This window comes from Babylonia areolata, chromosome 25 (genome assembly GCF_041734735.1).
Source record: "Babylonia areolata isolate BAREFJ2019XMU chromosome 25, ASM4173473v1, whole genome shotgun sequence".
NCBI lineage: Eukaryota > Metazoa > Mollusca > Gastropoda > Neogastropoda > Buccinidae > Babylonia > Babylonia areolata.
The window spans coordinates 4,722,501-4,737,500 of NC_134900.1; the positions used below are offsets into that span (position 1 = coordinate 4,722,501).

Sequence of the window (15,000 nt, forward strand, 5' to 3'; positions counted from 1 at the left end):
AGCGCTGAATCATTCCTTTGGCCAAGGCGAAACCATTTGCAGAGACCCAGGCTTTCGTTCACATACAAGGGACAGAGCTGGAGATGTCTGGTGAACCGTTCTTTTGTATGGCAACACAGTGACTCTTCACAGAGTGAAGGGGAGGAGAAGAAGAAGATGAAGAAGAAGAAGAAGAAAATTAAAACTGATAAAAATAACCTTGATACTGAAAAGCCCTTTCATCACAGACCTCCACCATAAAGACTGGCGTTTTCACAATACATTTAATGTGTTGCTGTTCTGGTGGTGTCAGTGTGGTGTTGGACAGGCCCCTTCCACCACTATCCTAGGAGAAAGAACCCCATTAATCATTAAACATGGACAGGTCCCTTCCACCACTATCCTAGGAGAAAGAACCCCATTAATCATTAAACATGGACAGGTCCCTTCCACCACTATCCTAGGAGAAAGAACCCCATTAATCATTAAACATGGACAGGCCCCTTCCACCACTATCCTAGGAGAAAGAACCCCATTAATCATTAAACATGGACAGGTCCCTTCCACCACTATCCTAGGAGAAAGAACCCCATTAATCATTAAACATGGACAGGTCCCTTCCATCATTATCCTAGGAGAAAGAACCCCATTAATCATTAAACATGGACAGGCCCCTTCCATCACTATCCTAGGAGAAAGAACCCCATTAATCATTAAACATGGACAGGTCCCTTCCATCATTATCCTAGTAGAAAGAAACCCATTAATCATTAAACATGGACAGGTCCCTTCAATCATTATCCTAGGAGAAAGAACCCCATTAATCATTAAACATGGACAGGTCCCTTCCACCACTATCCTCGGAGAAAGAACCCCATTAACAATCAAACATGGACAGGTCCCTTCCACCGCTATCCTAGGAGAATGAACCCCATTAATCATTAAACATGGACAGGTCCCTTCCACCACTATCCTCGGAGAAAGAACCCCATTAACAATCAAACATGGACAGGTCCCTTCCACCGCTATCCTAGGAGAATGAACCCCATTAATCATTAAACATGGACAGGTCCCTTCCACCACTTTCCTAGGAGAAAGAACCCCATTAACAATCAAACATGGACAGGTCCCTTCCACCGCTATCCTAGGAGAAAGAACCCCATTAATCATTAAACATGGACAGGTCCCTTCCACCACTATCCTAGGAGAAAGAACCCCATTAATCATTAAACATGGACAGGTCCCTTCCACCACTATCCTAGGAAAAAGAACCCCATTAACCATTGAACACATCAGAGATGGTGTCAGTGTATAACCTGAATGTGACTAACTCAGTGACTGTCAATGAACGACTGATCACAATCTGCTACATGAATTTTCACAGCAACGGCCACACCCATCCGTATGCTCAAGCACTTGTTGTGTATACCCAGAGGCTTCCCATAAATTCCCAACCTAGATTCAGTTTCTGTTTCAGTAGCTCAAGGAGGCATCACTGCGTTCGGACAAATCCATATACGCTACACCACATCTGCCAAGCAGATGCCTGACCAGCAGCGTAACCCAACGCACTTAGTCAGGCCTTGAGAAAAAGAAAAAAAAAAGAAAAAAAAAAGGTGAATAAATAATAGATAAGCTTACATAAATAAATAAATAAATAATAATTATAATATAAAAAAGGTAGTAGTAATAATAATAATAATAAAATAATAATAATAATAAATAAATAAATAAATAAGACAACAATGATAATAAATAAGCAAATAAATGTAAAAACAAACAACCTAGAATAACAAAGAATTAGAGTCACAAAAGCAAAGGCCATAACTTTTTCATCAGACATGAAATGAAACCAGAAAATGAATGAAATAAATAAAACCCACTTACCTGGCCGGAATCCTTGTACGTTTTCTTCTTTGCTTGCTTTTTAGGATTGATCACCTGAACACACATACACAGCCAGACCTTAGCATGTAGTAGAAATACAAAATAACAACTGCAATAAAAAAAAATTTTTAAAAGGAAGGGAAAAAAGCCAATGTACAACCTCAGAAAAAAGGAGACCTTTGCGCTGACGTGTCATTTTGAAGGAAAAAACCCCCACCAATTTCTGCATATTTTCTGCAGTTTTTCTGCATCAATATTTGTATTTGTATTTCTTTTTATCACAACAGATTTCTCTGTGTCAACAACAGATTTCTCTGCCCCCTCCACTAGACCATGAGTGGTGGACTGGACGCTAGTCATTCGGATGAGACGATAAACTGAGGTCCCGTGTGCAGCATGCACTTAGCGCACGTAAACGAACCCACATCAAAAAAAAGGTTGTTCCTGGCAAACTTCTGTAGAAAAATCTACTTTGATAGGAAAAACAAACAAAACTGCACCCAGGAAAAAATACAGAAAAAAATGGGTGGCGCTGTAGTGTAGCGATGCGCTCTCACTGGGGAGAGCAGCCCGAATTTGACACAGAGAAATCTGTTGTGATAAAAAGAAATACAAATACACATAAATCTGAAGTTTCTGTAAAACGAATAACAAGTGACAAACAGAAAGAAGACATGGGTGGAAATACAGTGAACTGAAACAAGGGTCTTTTGAACACTGCCATCAAAACCATCACCTGAAATGTGTTCGATTCTGCTGCACTGTGGGCCAGCTCTCGCAGGTTTGTTGAAAAGGCTCCGATAAAATCGTGGCTGAAACGTAAAACATTAAAACCTCTGTAAAGACTGCAAATTAAACTTGGATTGATTAGATCAGTATACAAACTTACACAAGACAAAATCAAACAAATGTTGAAAAAAAAAAAAAATCTAAAGAGTGTTTCTCGTTTCATTTTGTTTCTGGCTTGGCTATTTTAAAATAATTGTTCCCCTTGGATCAAGCCATTTTCGGTTCAGTGTTGTCTGAAGAGTTGTAGTTGTGAAAAGCTTCAACATGCATGGATTTCAAAACAGATGTGGTGTGAATGTACAAGACAAGGGCTTCTGTATCAGCAGTAGTAGTAGTAGCAGCAGTAGCAGTAGTATTGAATTTTACATCTTTTCACTGTTAGTCATATGAGATAATTTTCAGATTATTATCTAAATCATTATGGATTAACCATTGCTCTAAAGTCATAGTGCATATGCTTCAGTAATGTGACAATTAAGCATATAATTTTTGACTGTGATTTGATGAAGCCTTACCTGCAGGAAAATGTGTCATCACAAGTGACTGAGAACGCTGATGTTTCTGACTTTCTGCATTCATCATCAGCTGTTTTGTTTGCTAGATTAACGACTTCTCTTTAACAAAGTCCCTTAAGTAATAACTCAAATGTATACCTTAATACTATAACAAAATGTCTTCAATCACCGATATGTGTAACAGGACATTAAACAAAATTCCTCCTCCTCCTCCTACTATGAGATGGGGAAAGGAAAGGCCAGGACTGAGAGAAACAAGACACCTGCAGTGTTCATCCACAAACTTCAGCAGCACTCCTGAAGACACATCCTGCAGTAGAGAAAACAGGTGTCTAGTCCCAGTCTTTCTTGAACCTGCAGCACACTCGTTTCTGGGTTGGAACTGGCCATGGGCAAGCCAATCTCACTAATCATACGCTTCTGGTAAGGTTCGAACACAGGTCCTCTCAGCCACCAGTCCATGATGCTGACCACTGCACCGCAGTGGCTGGTTTGGGCCACAAAACTGACCCACAGTTAGAGGTACAGGGCTATATATGAAATCTGAAACTTATTTCTGACCAGTTGTTCAGTGAATCATACCTGCCATCGCTGTCCCAGTCATAACATTCAATCTGTATTGATCTGCACACAGAGAAACAATACACACACACACACACATACACACTCACGCACACACACACTCACACACACACACACACAAACACATACGCACACACACACATACACACACACTCACACATACACACACACACATACACACACACACTCACACACACACACACACACACTCACACATACACACACACACACACACTCACACACACACATACACACACACGCACACACACACACACACTCACACATACACACACACCAGACATACAATAAGCCTTCCTATTGTAGGGACAACTTCACCTCAAGACTTTAACTTAACTATAAATTATCTACTGTCAATCTGTGCATCACTGAAACAAACAGTTGATTCATTGTCATTTGTTTGCACACATGAAATATTTAGCTGCCTCAAACTTCCCTTTCTCTTTATACACGTGTGTATAAGCATGTGCGACCATGTGTGCATATCTGTGTATGCATTTTACATATTTGTACCAGGTATATAAATTCCGCAAATGCATTTGCTCTAGAATCCTGACATAAACATTCAGGAAATAAAAAGGAGTCCCCAAAACACATCTGCACAAGAATCTGTAGATTTTACCATCAACAATCATCTCATCCTGAATTCATATTATCAATGTTATTTTGAAAATAAGGGCATCACACACACACACACACACATCAATGTGCATGCTCTTGTGAACACACAGCACTCACTACACACGTTTATCGCCAGGAAGCCACTACCTGAGGAGACCCTGCACTACTGCTTGAGTCTTCTTCTTCTTCTGCGTTCGTGGGCTGCAACTCCCACATTCACTCTTATATACACTAGTGGGCTTTTATGTGTATGACCGTTTTTAACCTGCCATGTAGGCAGCCATACTCCGCTTTCGGGGGTGTGCATGCTGGGTATGTTCTTGTTTCCATAACCCACTGAACGCTGACAGGATCTTTAACATGAGTAGCTGATCTTCTGCCTGCGTATACACACGAAGGGGGTTCAGCCACTGGCAGGTCTGCACATATGTTGACCTGGGAGATTGTAAAAATCCCCACCCTTTACCCACCAGGCGCCTTCACCATGATTCGAACCCGGGACCCTCAGATTGAAAGTCCAACGCTTTAACCACTCGGCTATTGCACCCATCACTGCTTGAGTCAATTTCTATCTACATCGCACAAGAGAAGGACATCAAGGAAGGAGAGGAACAGAATCAAAATCCACTTCAACTCTGCTGCTGACATGTGTTTGAATTTGTATTTGTATTTCTTTTTGTCACAACAGATTTCTCTGTGTGAAATTCGAGCTGCTCTCCCCAGGGAGGGCGCGTCGCTACACTACAGCGCCACCCTTTTTTCTTTTATATTTTTTCCTGCGTGCAGTTTTATTTGTTTTTTCCTATCGAAGTGGATTTTTCTACATAATTTTGCCAGGAACAACCCTTTTGTTGCCGTGGGTTCTTTTACGTGCGCTAAGTACATGCTGCAAACGGGACCTCGTTTTATTGTCTCATCCGAATGACTAGCGTCCAGACCACCACTCAAGGTCTAGTGGAAGGGGAGAAAATATTGGTGGCTGAGCCGTGATTCGAACCAGCGCGCTCAGATTCTCTCGCTTTCTAGGCGGACGCGTTACCTCTAGGCCATCACTCCACTCATCAGTGAAGGGCAGTCACCTCACTGAGATAGGACAGACCTTACATGTCAGGGAGTCAGTCACTGCTCTGTATTTTGGATTTCTTGCTCTTGGGGTTGCACTACTTTTGATCAGAAAAAACAATTCATGACACCGTTGAGAAGTACACAAAACAAAGTAACTTTCCTTTCAAGTTTATGCCACACTGTGTACATCATTCAACACCGGTTCAACAGTCAAGGTATTATACATTCTTAACTCACTCAGTACGGCCAGTCCTCTCTTCTCCTCTACACAGACCCCTCGGATGTCCAGTGGGTGTCTGAATGACCCAACCTTTAACTTCTGTCGTAAGAATTGTGGTTTTCTTTGTCAACATTTACCTCTTCAGTATAAGAGCCTTCCGACTGCAATATTTTGATGATGGTAATTGAGGTGAAACGCTGTTAACGTCGTCTCTTTCGCAGTTCGTATGGAGAGAGTTAATAATGGATACTTATATAGCACACTATCCAGAAATCTGCTCTAGGTGCTTTACAAAACACTTACTTACACAACACATAATATCAGTATTACGTACACACACCAAAATGTGACTAACAAACTACAAACACACACACACACACACACAATGCATTCATACATTTTAACACACATATGTACGTACACGGCAGCTGCCCTCCACACACACGCACACATAAGCGCACACACAGCCATTCTGCTTGCAGTCTCTCATCAGCACGATGAAGCAACCTTCCTCCTGTTACAGGACTGTGTCCTCTGGGAGAAATGAAGACCTAGCCTGGATGCACACAAATGTCCACACACCACATGGACAACAGTCCATGTGCATGTACGTGTGTGTGCAAGCACTAAGCAAGGTACATGCAAGGTTCATAAGACACACATGTACACCACTGCTGAAGTGACTCAGCAGCAGTGCAGGGTCTCCTCTGGTGTTTGGCCTCCTGGCGACCTGATACTGATGATTCAAAGTGGACTGCCGGCACTGGGACTGCGACAGATGAACCCAGGTGTGACTGTATGGGGAACTCGGAATGAGTGGCATGAGAGAAATGCCACTGAAACGGTGCAGATGGTGGGGCAGCAAAAAAGAATAATAAAGACACATGTACACCTCAGCCTGTTGCGGTCTCCGTTGCACAGAGCCTGTACAGAGATGAAGACCTATCCTGGATGCACAAAAGCTGTCCACACACACACACACATGAAAGACAGTCCACATGTGTGCAGTGTGCGTGCAAGCAGTGAGCAAGACACATACGCAAGGTTCATAAGACACAAGTGTACACCTCAGCCTGCGTGCCCACCTGTCGTGGTCTCCGTTGCACAGAGCCTGTACGGAGATGGTGAAGGGTCTCCACACGGGGTTCAGGTTGTTCCGCACCACTTCTGTCTTGTGCACCACCGTGCAGCTGTCAACACACACCACAGGGTTTCAAGTCAACTCCATGTTCAAAAAGGAAATTTTCTATCTAAAATTACGTTTGAGTAACATACTTACCGTGACCCACTAGTGCAGACTCTGGCAGGGGTCTGACATTCCTGTCCTGTGCAAACTACTATACACCTTTGCGGAGAAAATGAAAGTAGCCGATAACCTCCCAGAAGTAGGTAACCTCCCGTTTGCCCCCCTGACTAGTGTCCTCTTTTTCCGGCAGCCATTATGACTCCTGTTCCTGTGCTCTTCATACGGCTACGTTTTTTTCCGTATTTTCTGCCTGTCTGTTGATTCTCTGGCGTTCTTGTTTGTTGTCAAATTATGTCTGGCCCCTGTAACTTTTTTTTTTAATGAAAAGGAGAAATCAGAGGATGCGTCTAAGTTCTACAAATGTGCAGGACTGCTCTCAGCATCCCTGGAAGACTTTCTTTTCTTTTCTTTTGTTTTCTCTGTTTCTGTTTCGTTTCTTTGTTTTTTCTTTCTCTTTGTTTTCCATCATCATTTCCTCTCCTTTCTTTCTGTACCCCTGTATCCCCCCCCCCCCCCCCCCCCCAAACAGATCCATTTGTTACTGCCCTTCCCTTCAGACTTCAATATGTTCCTCCGAAGAAGTCAGTAAAGTAAAAAAAAAAAAAAATTCTCCCCACCCTGAAAAGAAAATGAATATGATGCCAGACTTTAGAGACACCGTATTTCCATGGCCATAGTCACGGTGAACCCACACAGCTGTGTGGTCCCCTCTTCTCCTCCAGTGGTGTCAGAATGGTTTAGGTTTCTATTTTTTGAGGAAACTGCAAAGGTGGATGGGTTCAGAAACTTGTCAGCCTTCAGGCAGGTTTGACTGAAGTTGTACGCTTTCTACCTTATCAATCAGTGTTGTGTTTTGCATCCAACAGAACAATGTTAAAAAGAAAATGTGTACATTTACAACTCTACCACAGGAAATAAATCTATGACATGTCTCTGATATGGACCATGTCATCACAGTTCTATGTGGGTGTGTGTGTGCATATGTGTGTGCGTATGTGTGTGTGTGTGTGTGTGCGCACGCGCGCTGTATGCATGTATCTGTGTGTGTGTGTGTGTGTGTGTGTGTGTGTGTGTGTGTGTGTATGTATGTACATATGTATATCTGTATGTATTTACGAATATATGGATGGATGGATGGATGAATAGATGGGTGTGTGTGTGTGTGTGTGTGTGTGTGTGTGTGTGTGTGTGTGTGTGTGTGTGTGTGTGTGCGCGCGCGCGAGCGCGCGTGCGCGTGTGTGCATGCATGTGTGTCATTGTGTGTGTGTATGTGCATTTGTGTGCATGCTTACATGCATGCATGTCTCTGTGTGCATGTGTATGTGCATATGTGCATGCCAATGTGTGTGCCTACTAATGAGCATGTGAGTGTGTGTGTGTGCGCGTGTGTGTGCGCGTGCATGTGCGTACGTGTGTGTCTGCGTGCGTGTGTGTGTGTGTGTGTGCATGTATGCGTATATACATGTATGTGTGCGTGTAAGTGTGTGTGTGTACATGTATGCGTATGTACATGTATGCTTGTGTGTGTGTGTGTGTGTGTGTGTGTATGCATATGTACATGCATGTGTGTGTGTGCGTTCACCTGCGGTCCTCGTTGACCCGGTGCAGCAGCAGGAAGGGGTCTGACTTGCCGAAGAAATCCTTCTTGTCCAGCTTGGTGGCTGCCAGCTGTAGTGTCACTTCATCCTTCGTTGTGCTTACCTCCTCACACCGCACTGCAACACACACACATAGTGGAGTGATGGCCTAGAGGTAACGCGTCCGCCTAGGAAGCGAGAGTATCTGAGCGCGCTGGTTCGAATCACGGCTCAGCCGCCGATATTTTCTCCCCCTCCACAAGACCTTGAGTGGTGGTCTGGACGCTAGTCATTCGGATGAGACGATAAACTGAGGTCCCGTGTGCAGCATGCACTTAGCGCACGTAAAAGAACCCACGGCAACAAAAGGGTTGTTCCTGGCGAAATTCTGTAGAAAAATCCACTTCGGTAGGAAAAACAAATAAAACTGCACACAAGAAAAAAGAAAAGAAAAAAGGGTGGCGCTGTAGTGTGGCGATGCGCTCTCCCTGGGGAGGGCAGCCCGAATTTCACACAGGTAAATCTGTTGTGATAAAAAAGAGAAATACAAATACACTGCATTATGTAGTTGATGACTTTTCTTCCAATATTTCATTAGCCACTGAAAAGATTTTGAATGATTATTCATTGCTTAGAATGTTTTCGGAAATTTTAAACTCCAGTCCAGTTTGGTATCCTCCTTTGATGGGTTATAATTAATGTTGTTATTTATATTTACACTGTTGTAGGTTAATACTTGTTGATATGCATATACATATTCTCCTTCCCATGACACCTCATTCAATACACACCACAATCTCTTTAGACCTTTTTCTTATAATATACTTCTCCTCTGATGCATAACATGAATACTTTTTTTTACATTAATATTCACATGCATTCTTTTTCCTTTATCCACTTCTTTACTCATTTCCATCTAAAAACACTTATAGTGAATAGACGTTAAACTGAAGATAAAACACTGTATTGTATGAATTCACTACTCACCAATATATTTCTCCTTTCCTAATTCAGAACTATACTGTAAATGTTTAACCCTTTCACCGCCAGTCAATTTAGAGTACAAAAGACAGTGGCTAAGAATAGCTGGGGATTCCCCCTCCGATGTATAGAAAATATGGCCTATCCTACCACCGAACATTAAGAGCAGTAGGTTCATGGATAACAGATCAATGAATGGTCACCTTTCAGTGACATGTGTCCTCTACCACGCCTGTGCATAAATGCAAGCTTGGTGGTGAAAGGGTTAAACTTGTGATTTAATTTTTTCCAAGTAGATTAAAATCAACATAATTCACTAACATTTTTCCTTCTTTTCAGACCGAAGTATATTTTCATCCAATTCACAATGCTTCTCCCCCCTTTTATGTTAAATATATTGTAATCACACTCAGCTTATATCACAGATTGACTTAAGCTTACAGTTGGGCCAACAGCTCAGCGAACGCTGTATGATCAATGGTTTCTCCATTTTAAAGGAAATTTTCTATCTAAAATTACGTTTAAATAACATACTTGCTGTGACCCAACTAGTGCAGACTCCGGCAGGGGTCTGACATTCCTGTCCTGTGCAAACTACTATCCGCCTATGCGGAGAAAATGAAAGTACTACGGCCGATAACCTCCCGGAAGTAGGTAACGTCCCCTTTGTCCCCCTGGCTAGCGCCCTCTTTATAATGGGAATTCATTTACAGCTTAGTCTTCTGTGAAGGACTATAACTGTCAAAGGAGGAGGCAAGACTACACTGACTCTTAGTGCTGCAGTCTTGGGGGCTTGATGGCTTTGGGAACCATCCCAGCATTGACTGTCCTAAAACCCTCTTGGCCGAGAGAGTGGGGATGTAACTTGGGCAGGAAACTCTCCACTTTAAAAGTATAATCAAATTCTAGCCCAGATAGTTGGGACAGCGGTTGCCTCCTCTGCTGTTCTGATGGTCATAGTCAGACTAGGAGGCAAAGTTACACTGGCTCTTAGTGCTGCAGCCTTGGGGGCTAGTTGGCCTTTGGGAACCATCCCAACGCCGACTGTCCTAAAACCCTCTTGGCCGAGAGAGTGGGGATGTACTTGGGCAAGACACTCTCCACTATAATCAAATTCTAGCCCAAATAGTCGGAACAGCAGTTGCCTCCTCTGCTGTTCTGATGGTCATAGTCAGACACGACTGACTATTATTCAATAATATTGTAAAATATTGCAGTCATCATAACACCAATTTTTCCAGACATAAGTTTATTGAAATTAACATATCTCACCTATGGTTTCTCCCCTTGTTTTTTCAGACAGAAGTATATTGTAATGATCGTATGATCGTAACTCACCAGTTCTTTTCCTCCATTTCACCAGATAGAAAGGAAATTTTCTTCCTAAAATTACGTTTAAGTAACATACTTACCATGACCCACTAGTGCAGACTCCGACAGGGGTCTGATTCCTGTCCTGTGCAAACTACTACCCGCCTATGCGGAGAAAACGAAAGTAGCTACAGCCGATAACCTCCCGGAAGTAGGTTACCTCCCCTTTCACCAGACAGAAGTATGTTTTAATCATTATAACTCACCTGTAATCTGGCCCTGTCCACCTCCCCTGAAAACAGAATGAAAGAGTTGGTTTAAAAAAGGAAAAAAAAATAGGGAAGAGGTTGTGTGTGTGTGTGTGTGTGTGTGTGTGTGTGAGAGAGAGAGAGAGAGAGAGAGAGAGAGCATTTGCACCCATGTGCATGCATGCGTTCATATGTGTGTCAGTGCTTGTGCAATTTACAGCTGCTACTGGAAAACATGCAAGGAATGCCCCGGATGATGACTTGATTTTGAAGGCACGTTCTCAGCCTGAGCCTTTACTTCCAGACATGCCTGTCTCAGAATCTGACTATCAGCGAGATATACTTGTCTCAGAATCTATCAGCGAGATATACCTGTCTCAAAATCTGACTATCAGCGAGATATACCTGTCTCAGAATCTATCAGCAAGATATACCTGCCTAAGAATCGGACTATCAGCAAGATATACCTGTCTCAGAATCTATCAGCAAGATATACCTGTCTCAGAATCGGACTATCAGCAAGATATACCTGTCTCAGAATCTATCAGTAAGATATACCTGTCTCAGAATCGGACTATCAGTACTACAGCCTCCAAAAATCTGGAAGAAACCAAAATTATCAGTAAATACCACATGGCATTCGCTCACAGTCACAGAACAGCACATTTACAGACCAGTACAAAAAAACAAAGGCTCTGAGCTCATTGCAGAATGGTTGAGGACGCTTGCACTGATCTTGCCCTGGGTGACATTCTGCATATATCTTCTTCGTCACAGCTTAGTAATTTCAGTGTAGTTCTGACTTTTTTTTAATAATAATTATTTATTTATTTATTTATTTATTTATGTACGCTTGTAGTTGACTTCATCAAGTTTTTGCGCCTTATACATATTATTATTAGTAGTAGTAGTTCTTTTTTTATGTATATATATTTTTTTTTTTCTCAAGGCCTGACTAAGCGCGTTGGGTTATGCTGCTGGTCAGGCATCTGCTTGGCAGATGTGGTGTAGCGTATACGGATTTGTCCGAACGCAGTGACGCCTCCTTGAGCTACTGAAACTGAAACTGGTCTGACATGTACTCATCTTCATGCCCTGCACTATTTACTGTATGCTTGCCAGTTCATTTTGTGCCCTGTCTTAATTTCCTGTTCTGACAGAATTCTGGCACATCTAAGCAACCAACGCGATCATCTAAAAAAATCAACCCCACGCTGCCCTTGTTTTGTGTGTGTGGAACATCCACTTTTTTTTTTTCCAAAGTGTGGTGACATTTTTTTGTTTTTTTTGGGGGGAAAAAAAATACAAAAAAGACTAATTGGGATGGTAGGCATGTTTGTGTTATGCTAGCTAAGCCACTACTTCAGTTCAACCACGATGGATTCTGATGGTGACCACGTATCACTTGCATGAGACAGGCACTTTCAAAGCTAGACATGTTCTCTCTCTCTCTCTCTCTCTCTCTGTTCTCCAACTGTGTGTAAGGAAGGAAAAAGGCGAGTGTAAATATGCATGTGCATGTCTATGTACTTGTGTGTTCGAGTACATGTGTATGATGCCTGTGTGTGCACACGCATGTGTGTGTTTGAAGATTTTCATGTGGCAATGTTTTGTATGATTTTCATGATGTTTCCGTAATTGTAGACTTTGATTCATCTGTTTATGTATCTATTATTATCTATTTGGTTTGTTCTATGTCATTTATTTATTCACACTTATTTCACTTATCATATTATGTGTGTGCATGCGTGTGTGAGGGCATGGTGTAAAGAAGCTTCCAGCTTATCCATTCTACCCTCAATAAAACTTTTGTCATTGTCATTGTGTGTGGGTCTCTCTCTCGACAGTTCATTTCTGTGTACTCTATTCCTACTGATCTGTCAATGAAAATGGAAAAGCATTTGATATATATCACAACCAGGTTCAGATTAGGAATTTCCGACATATCTCTTCATCATTATCGTTATCGAAAGTCCACTGATCTAGTTGTTCTTTATGCAGATGTGCTGAAGAAACTGAACTTCACTTTGTGTTGTGTTGCCCTGCTTTGAATGATCTTAGACATAAGCTGATTCCACAAAAATATTATGGACACCCTTCTCTATTTCGCCTTGCCATGCTTATGTCATCAACTAATGGAACTAATATAAAACAGTCTGCTATTTACTTACATGATGCTTTGAGTTTCGCAGTGTATTACGTAGTTGATTATTATTAGTTGTGCGTTATCCAATTTGTAGATCATCATTTGCAGTTTATCATTGACTTTCGTAATTGATAAGATTTTGATTTTGAATGTTGGTTCACCGTACCCCCTTCATGAGGGGCCATGGCCTTTATTGAATAACCTATCCGTATCCGTATCTCTGTCTCTGTCTTTCTCTGTCTCTCTCTCTCTCTCTCTGTGTCTCTCTCTCTCTTCCTCTGTCTCCCTCCCTCTCCTCTCTCTCCCTCACAAAACTCACTTGAGCGGTTGCTCCATTTTGGATCCTGGACAGCTCACCAGTTCTCCAAGAGAACACTCCATTTTCCCCAGGAAGTCCTGACCGCACACAGAGAAAACAACACCACTGCCAGTGTCTCTTTGTCAGTATTCACAGGGCTTCACAGCAAACGCCGACAAACAAACTGCAGTAAGAATAATAAAAACTAAAAAAAGGAGAGACTGACACTGACATTGTTTTCGTCATTTCAGTGATGGCTACCTTTAAAGGGCATGAACAAGATAATAAAAACAATAATAACGAATAAATAATGATGATAATAATAACAATAATAATAATGATTATTAATTAATGTTAGTTGAGTGGAGTGATGGCCTGGAGGTAACGTGTCCACCTAGAAAGTGAGAGAATCTGAGCACACTGATTCAAATCACAGCTCAGCCGCCGATATTTTCTCCCCCTCCACTAGACCTTGAGTGATGCTAATCATTCAGATGAGACGATAAACCGAGGTGCAACATGCACTTTGCTCATGTTAAAGAACCCACAGCAACAAAAGGGTTGTTCCTGGCAAAATTCTGTAGAAAAATCCACTTCGATAGGAAAAACAAATAAAACTGCACGCATGAAAAAATACCAAAAAAATGGGTGGCGCTGTAGCATAGCGACGCGCTCTCCCTCGGGTTTCACACTGAGAAATCTGTTGTGATAAAAAGAAATACAAATACAAATACACATACTACTACTACTACTGCAACTACTTCTAATAATACTAAAACTAATATTAATAGTCAAAATGACAGAAAATATTAATACTACGCTGAACTGATTCTTGGACAGAGATAAATCCAAGCGCTTGCACACCACTCATTCATATGCACGTGTAACTCTGAGGGATGAAATCAAACGAAAGGAAAAGATCATATTTACAGATACATATTTTTGACGGGCGCAATAGCCGAGTGGTTAAAGCGTTGGACTGTCAATCTGAGGGTCCCGGGTTCGAATCACGGTGACGGCGCCTGGTGGGTAACGGGTGGAGATTTTTACGATCTCCCAGGTCAACATACGTGCAGATTTGCTAGTGCCTGAACCCCCTTTGTGTGTATATGCAAGCAAAAGATCAAATACGCACGTTAAAGATCCTGTAATCCATGTCAGCGTTCGGTGGGTTATGGAAACAAGAACATACCCAGCATGCACACCCCCAAAAACAGAGTATGGCTGCCTACATGGTGGGGTAAAAACGGTCATACACGTAAAAGCCCACTCGTATGCATACAAGTGAACGCAGAAGAAGAAGAACAAATACATATTCACTGAAAACCAGAGAACAACTGAAGACTGAAATGTAAGGGCAGGAAAAGGGGGAAACTACTTTAGAATGAGGTGGGTTCTAAGACCTCAGTGACATCTCAGACTAAGAAGTCAGCACTGCCACTGTCCGCATGGATCCGTACTCACATGGTCTTGGAGTTTTGAGCTTTGAGAATCCACATCGTATCTGAAACACAAAC

The 15,000-nt window shown here is 42.1% G+C and overlaps 1 protein-coding gene across 1 annotated transcript in view; it reads right to left on the reverse strand.

The window, feature by feature from the left end:
* Positions 1-15,000, reverse strand: part of LOC143299651 (copine-8-like) — a 44,154-nt gene that overhangs the window by 17,244 nt on the left and 11,910 nt on the right. The window contains exons 5-12 of the mRNA XM_076612961.1: positions 14,948-14,987; positions 13,505-13,581; positions 11,058-11,083; positions 8,505-8,637; positions 6,762-6,866; positions 3,753-3,794; positions 2,603-2,678; positions 1,867-1,920 (exon numbers count right to left, since the gene is read on the reverse strand). Coding sequence (XP_076469076.1) covers positions 1,867-1,920; positions 2,603-2,678; positions 3,753-3,794; positions 6,762-6,866; positions 8,505-8,637; positions 11,058-11,083; positions 13,505-13,581; positions 14,948-14,987 — 553 coding nt within the window. The remainder of the gene's footprint in view (positions 1-1,866; positions 1,921-2,602; positions 2,679-3,752; positions 3,795-6,761; positions 6,867-8,504; positions 8,638-11,057; positions 11,084-13,504; positions 13,582-14,947; positions 14,988-15,000) is intronic.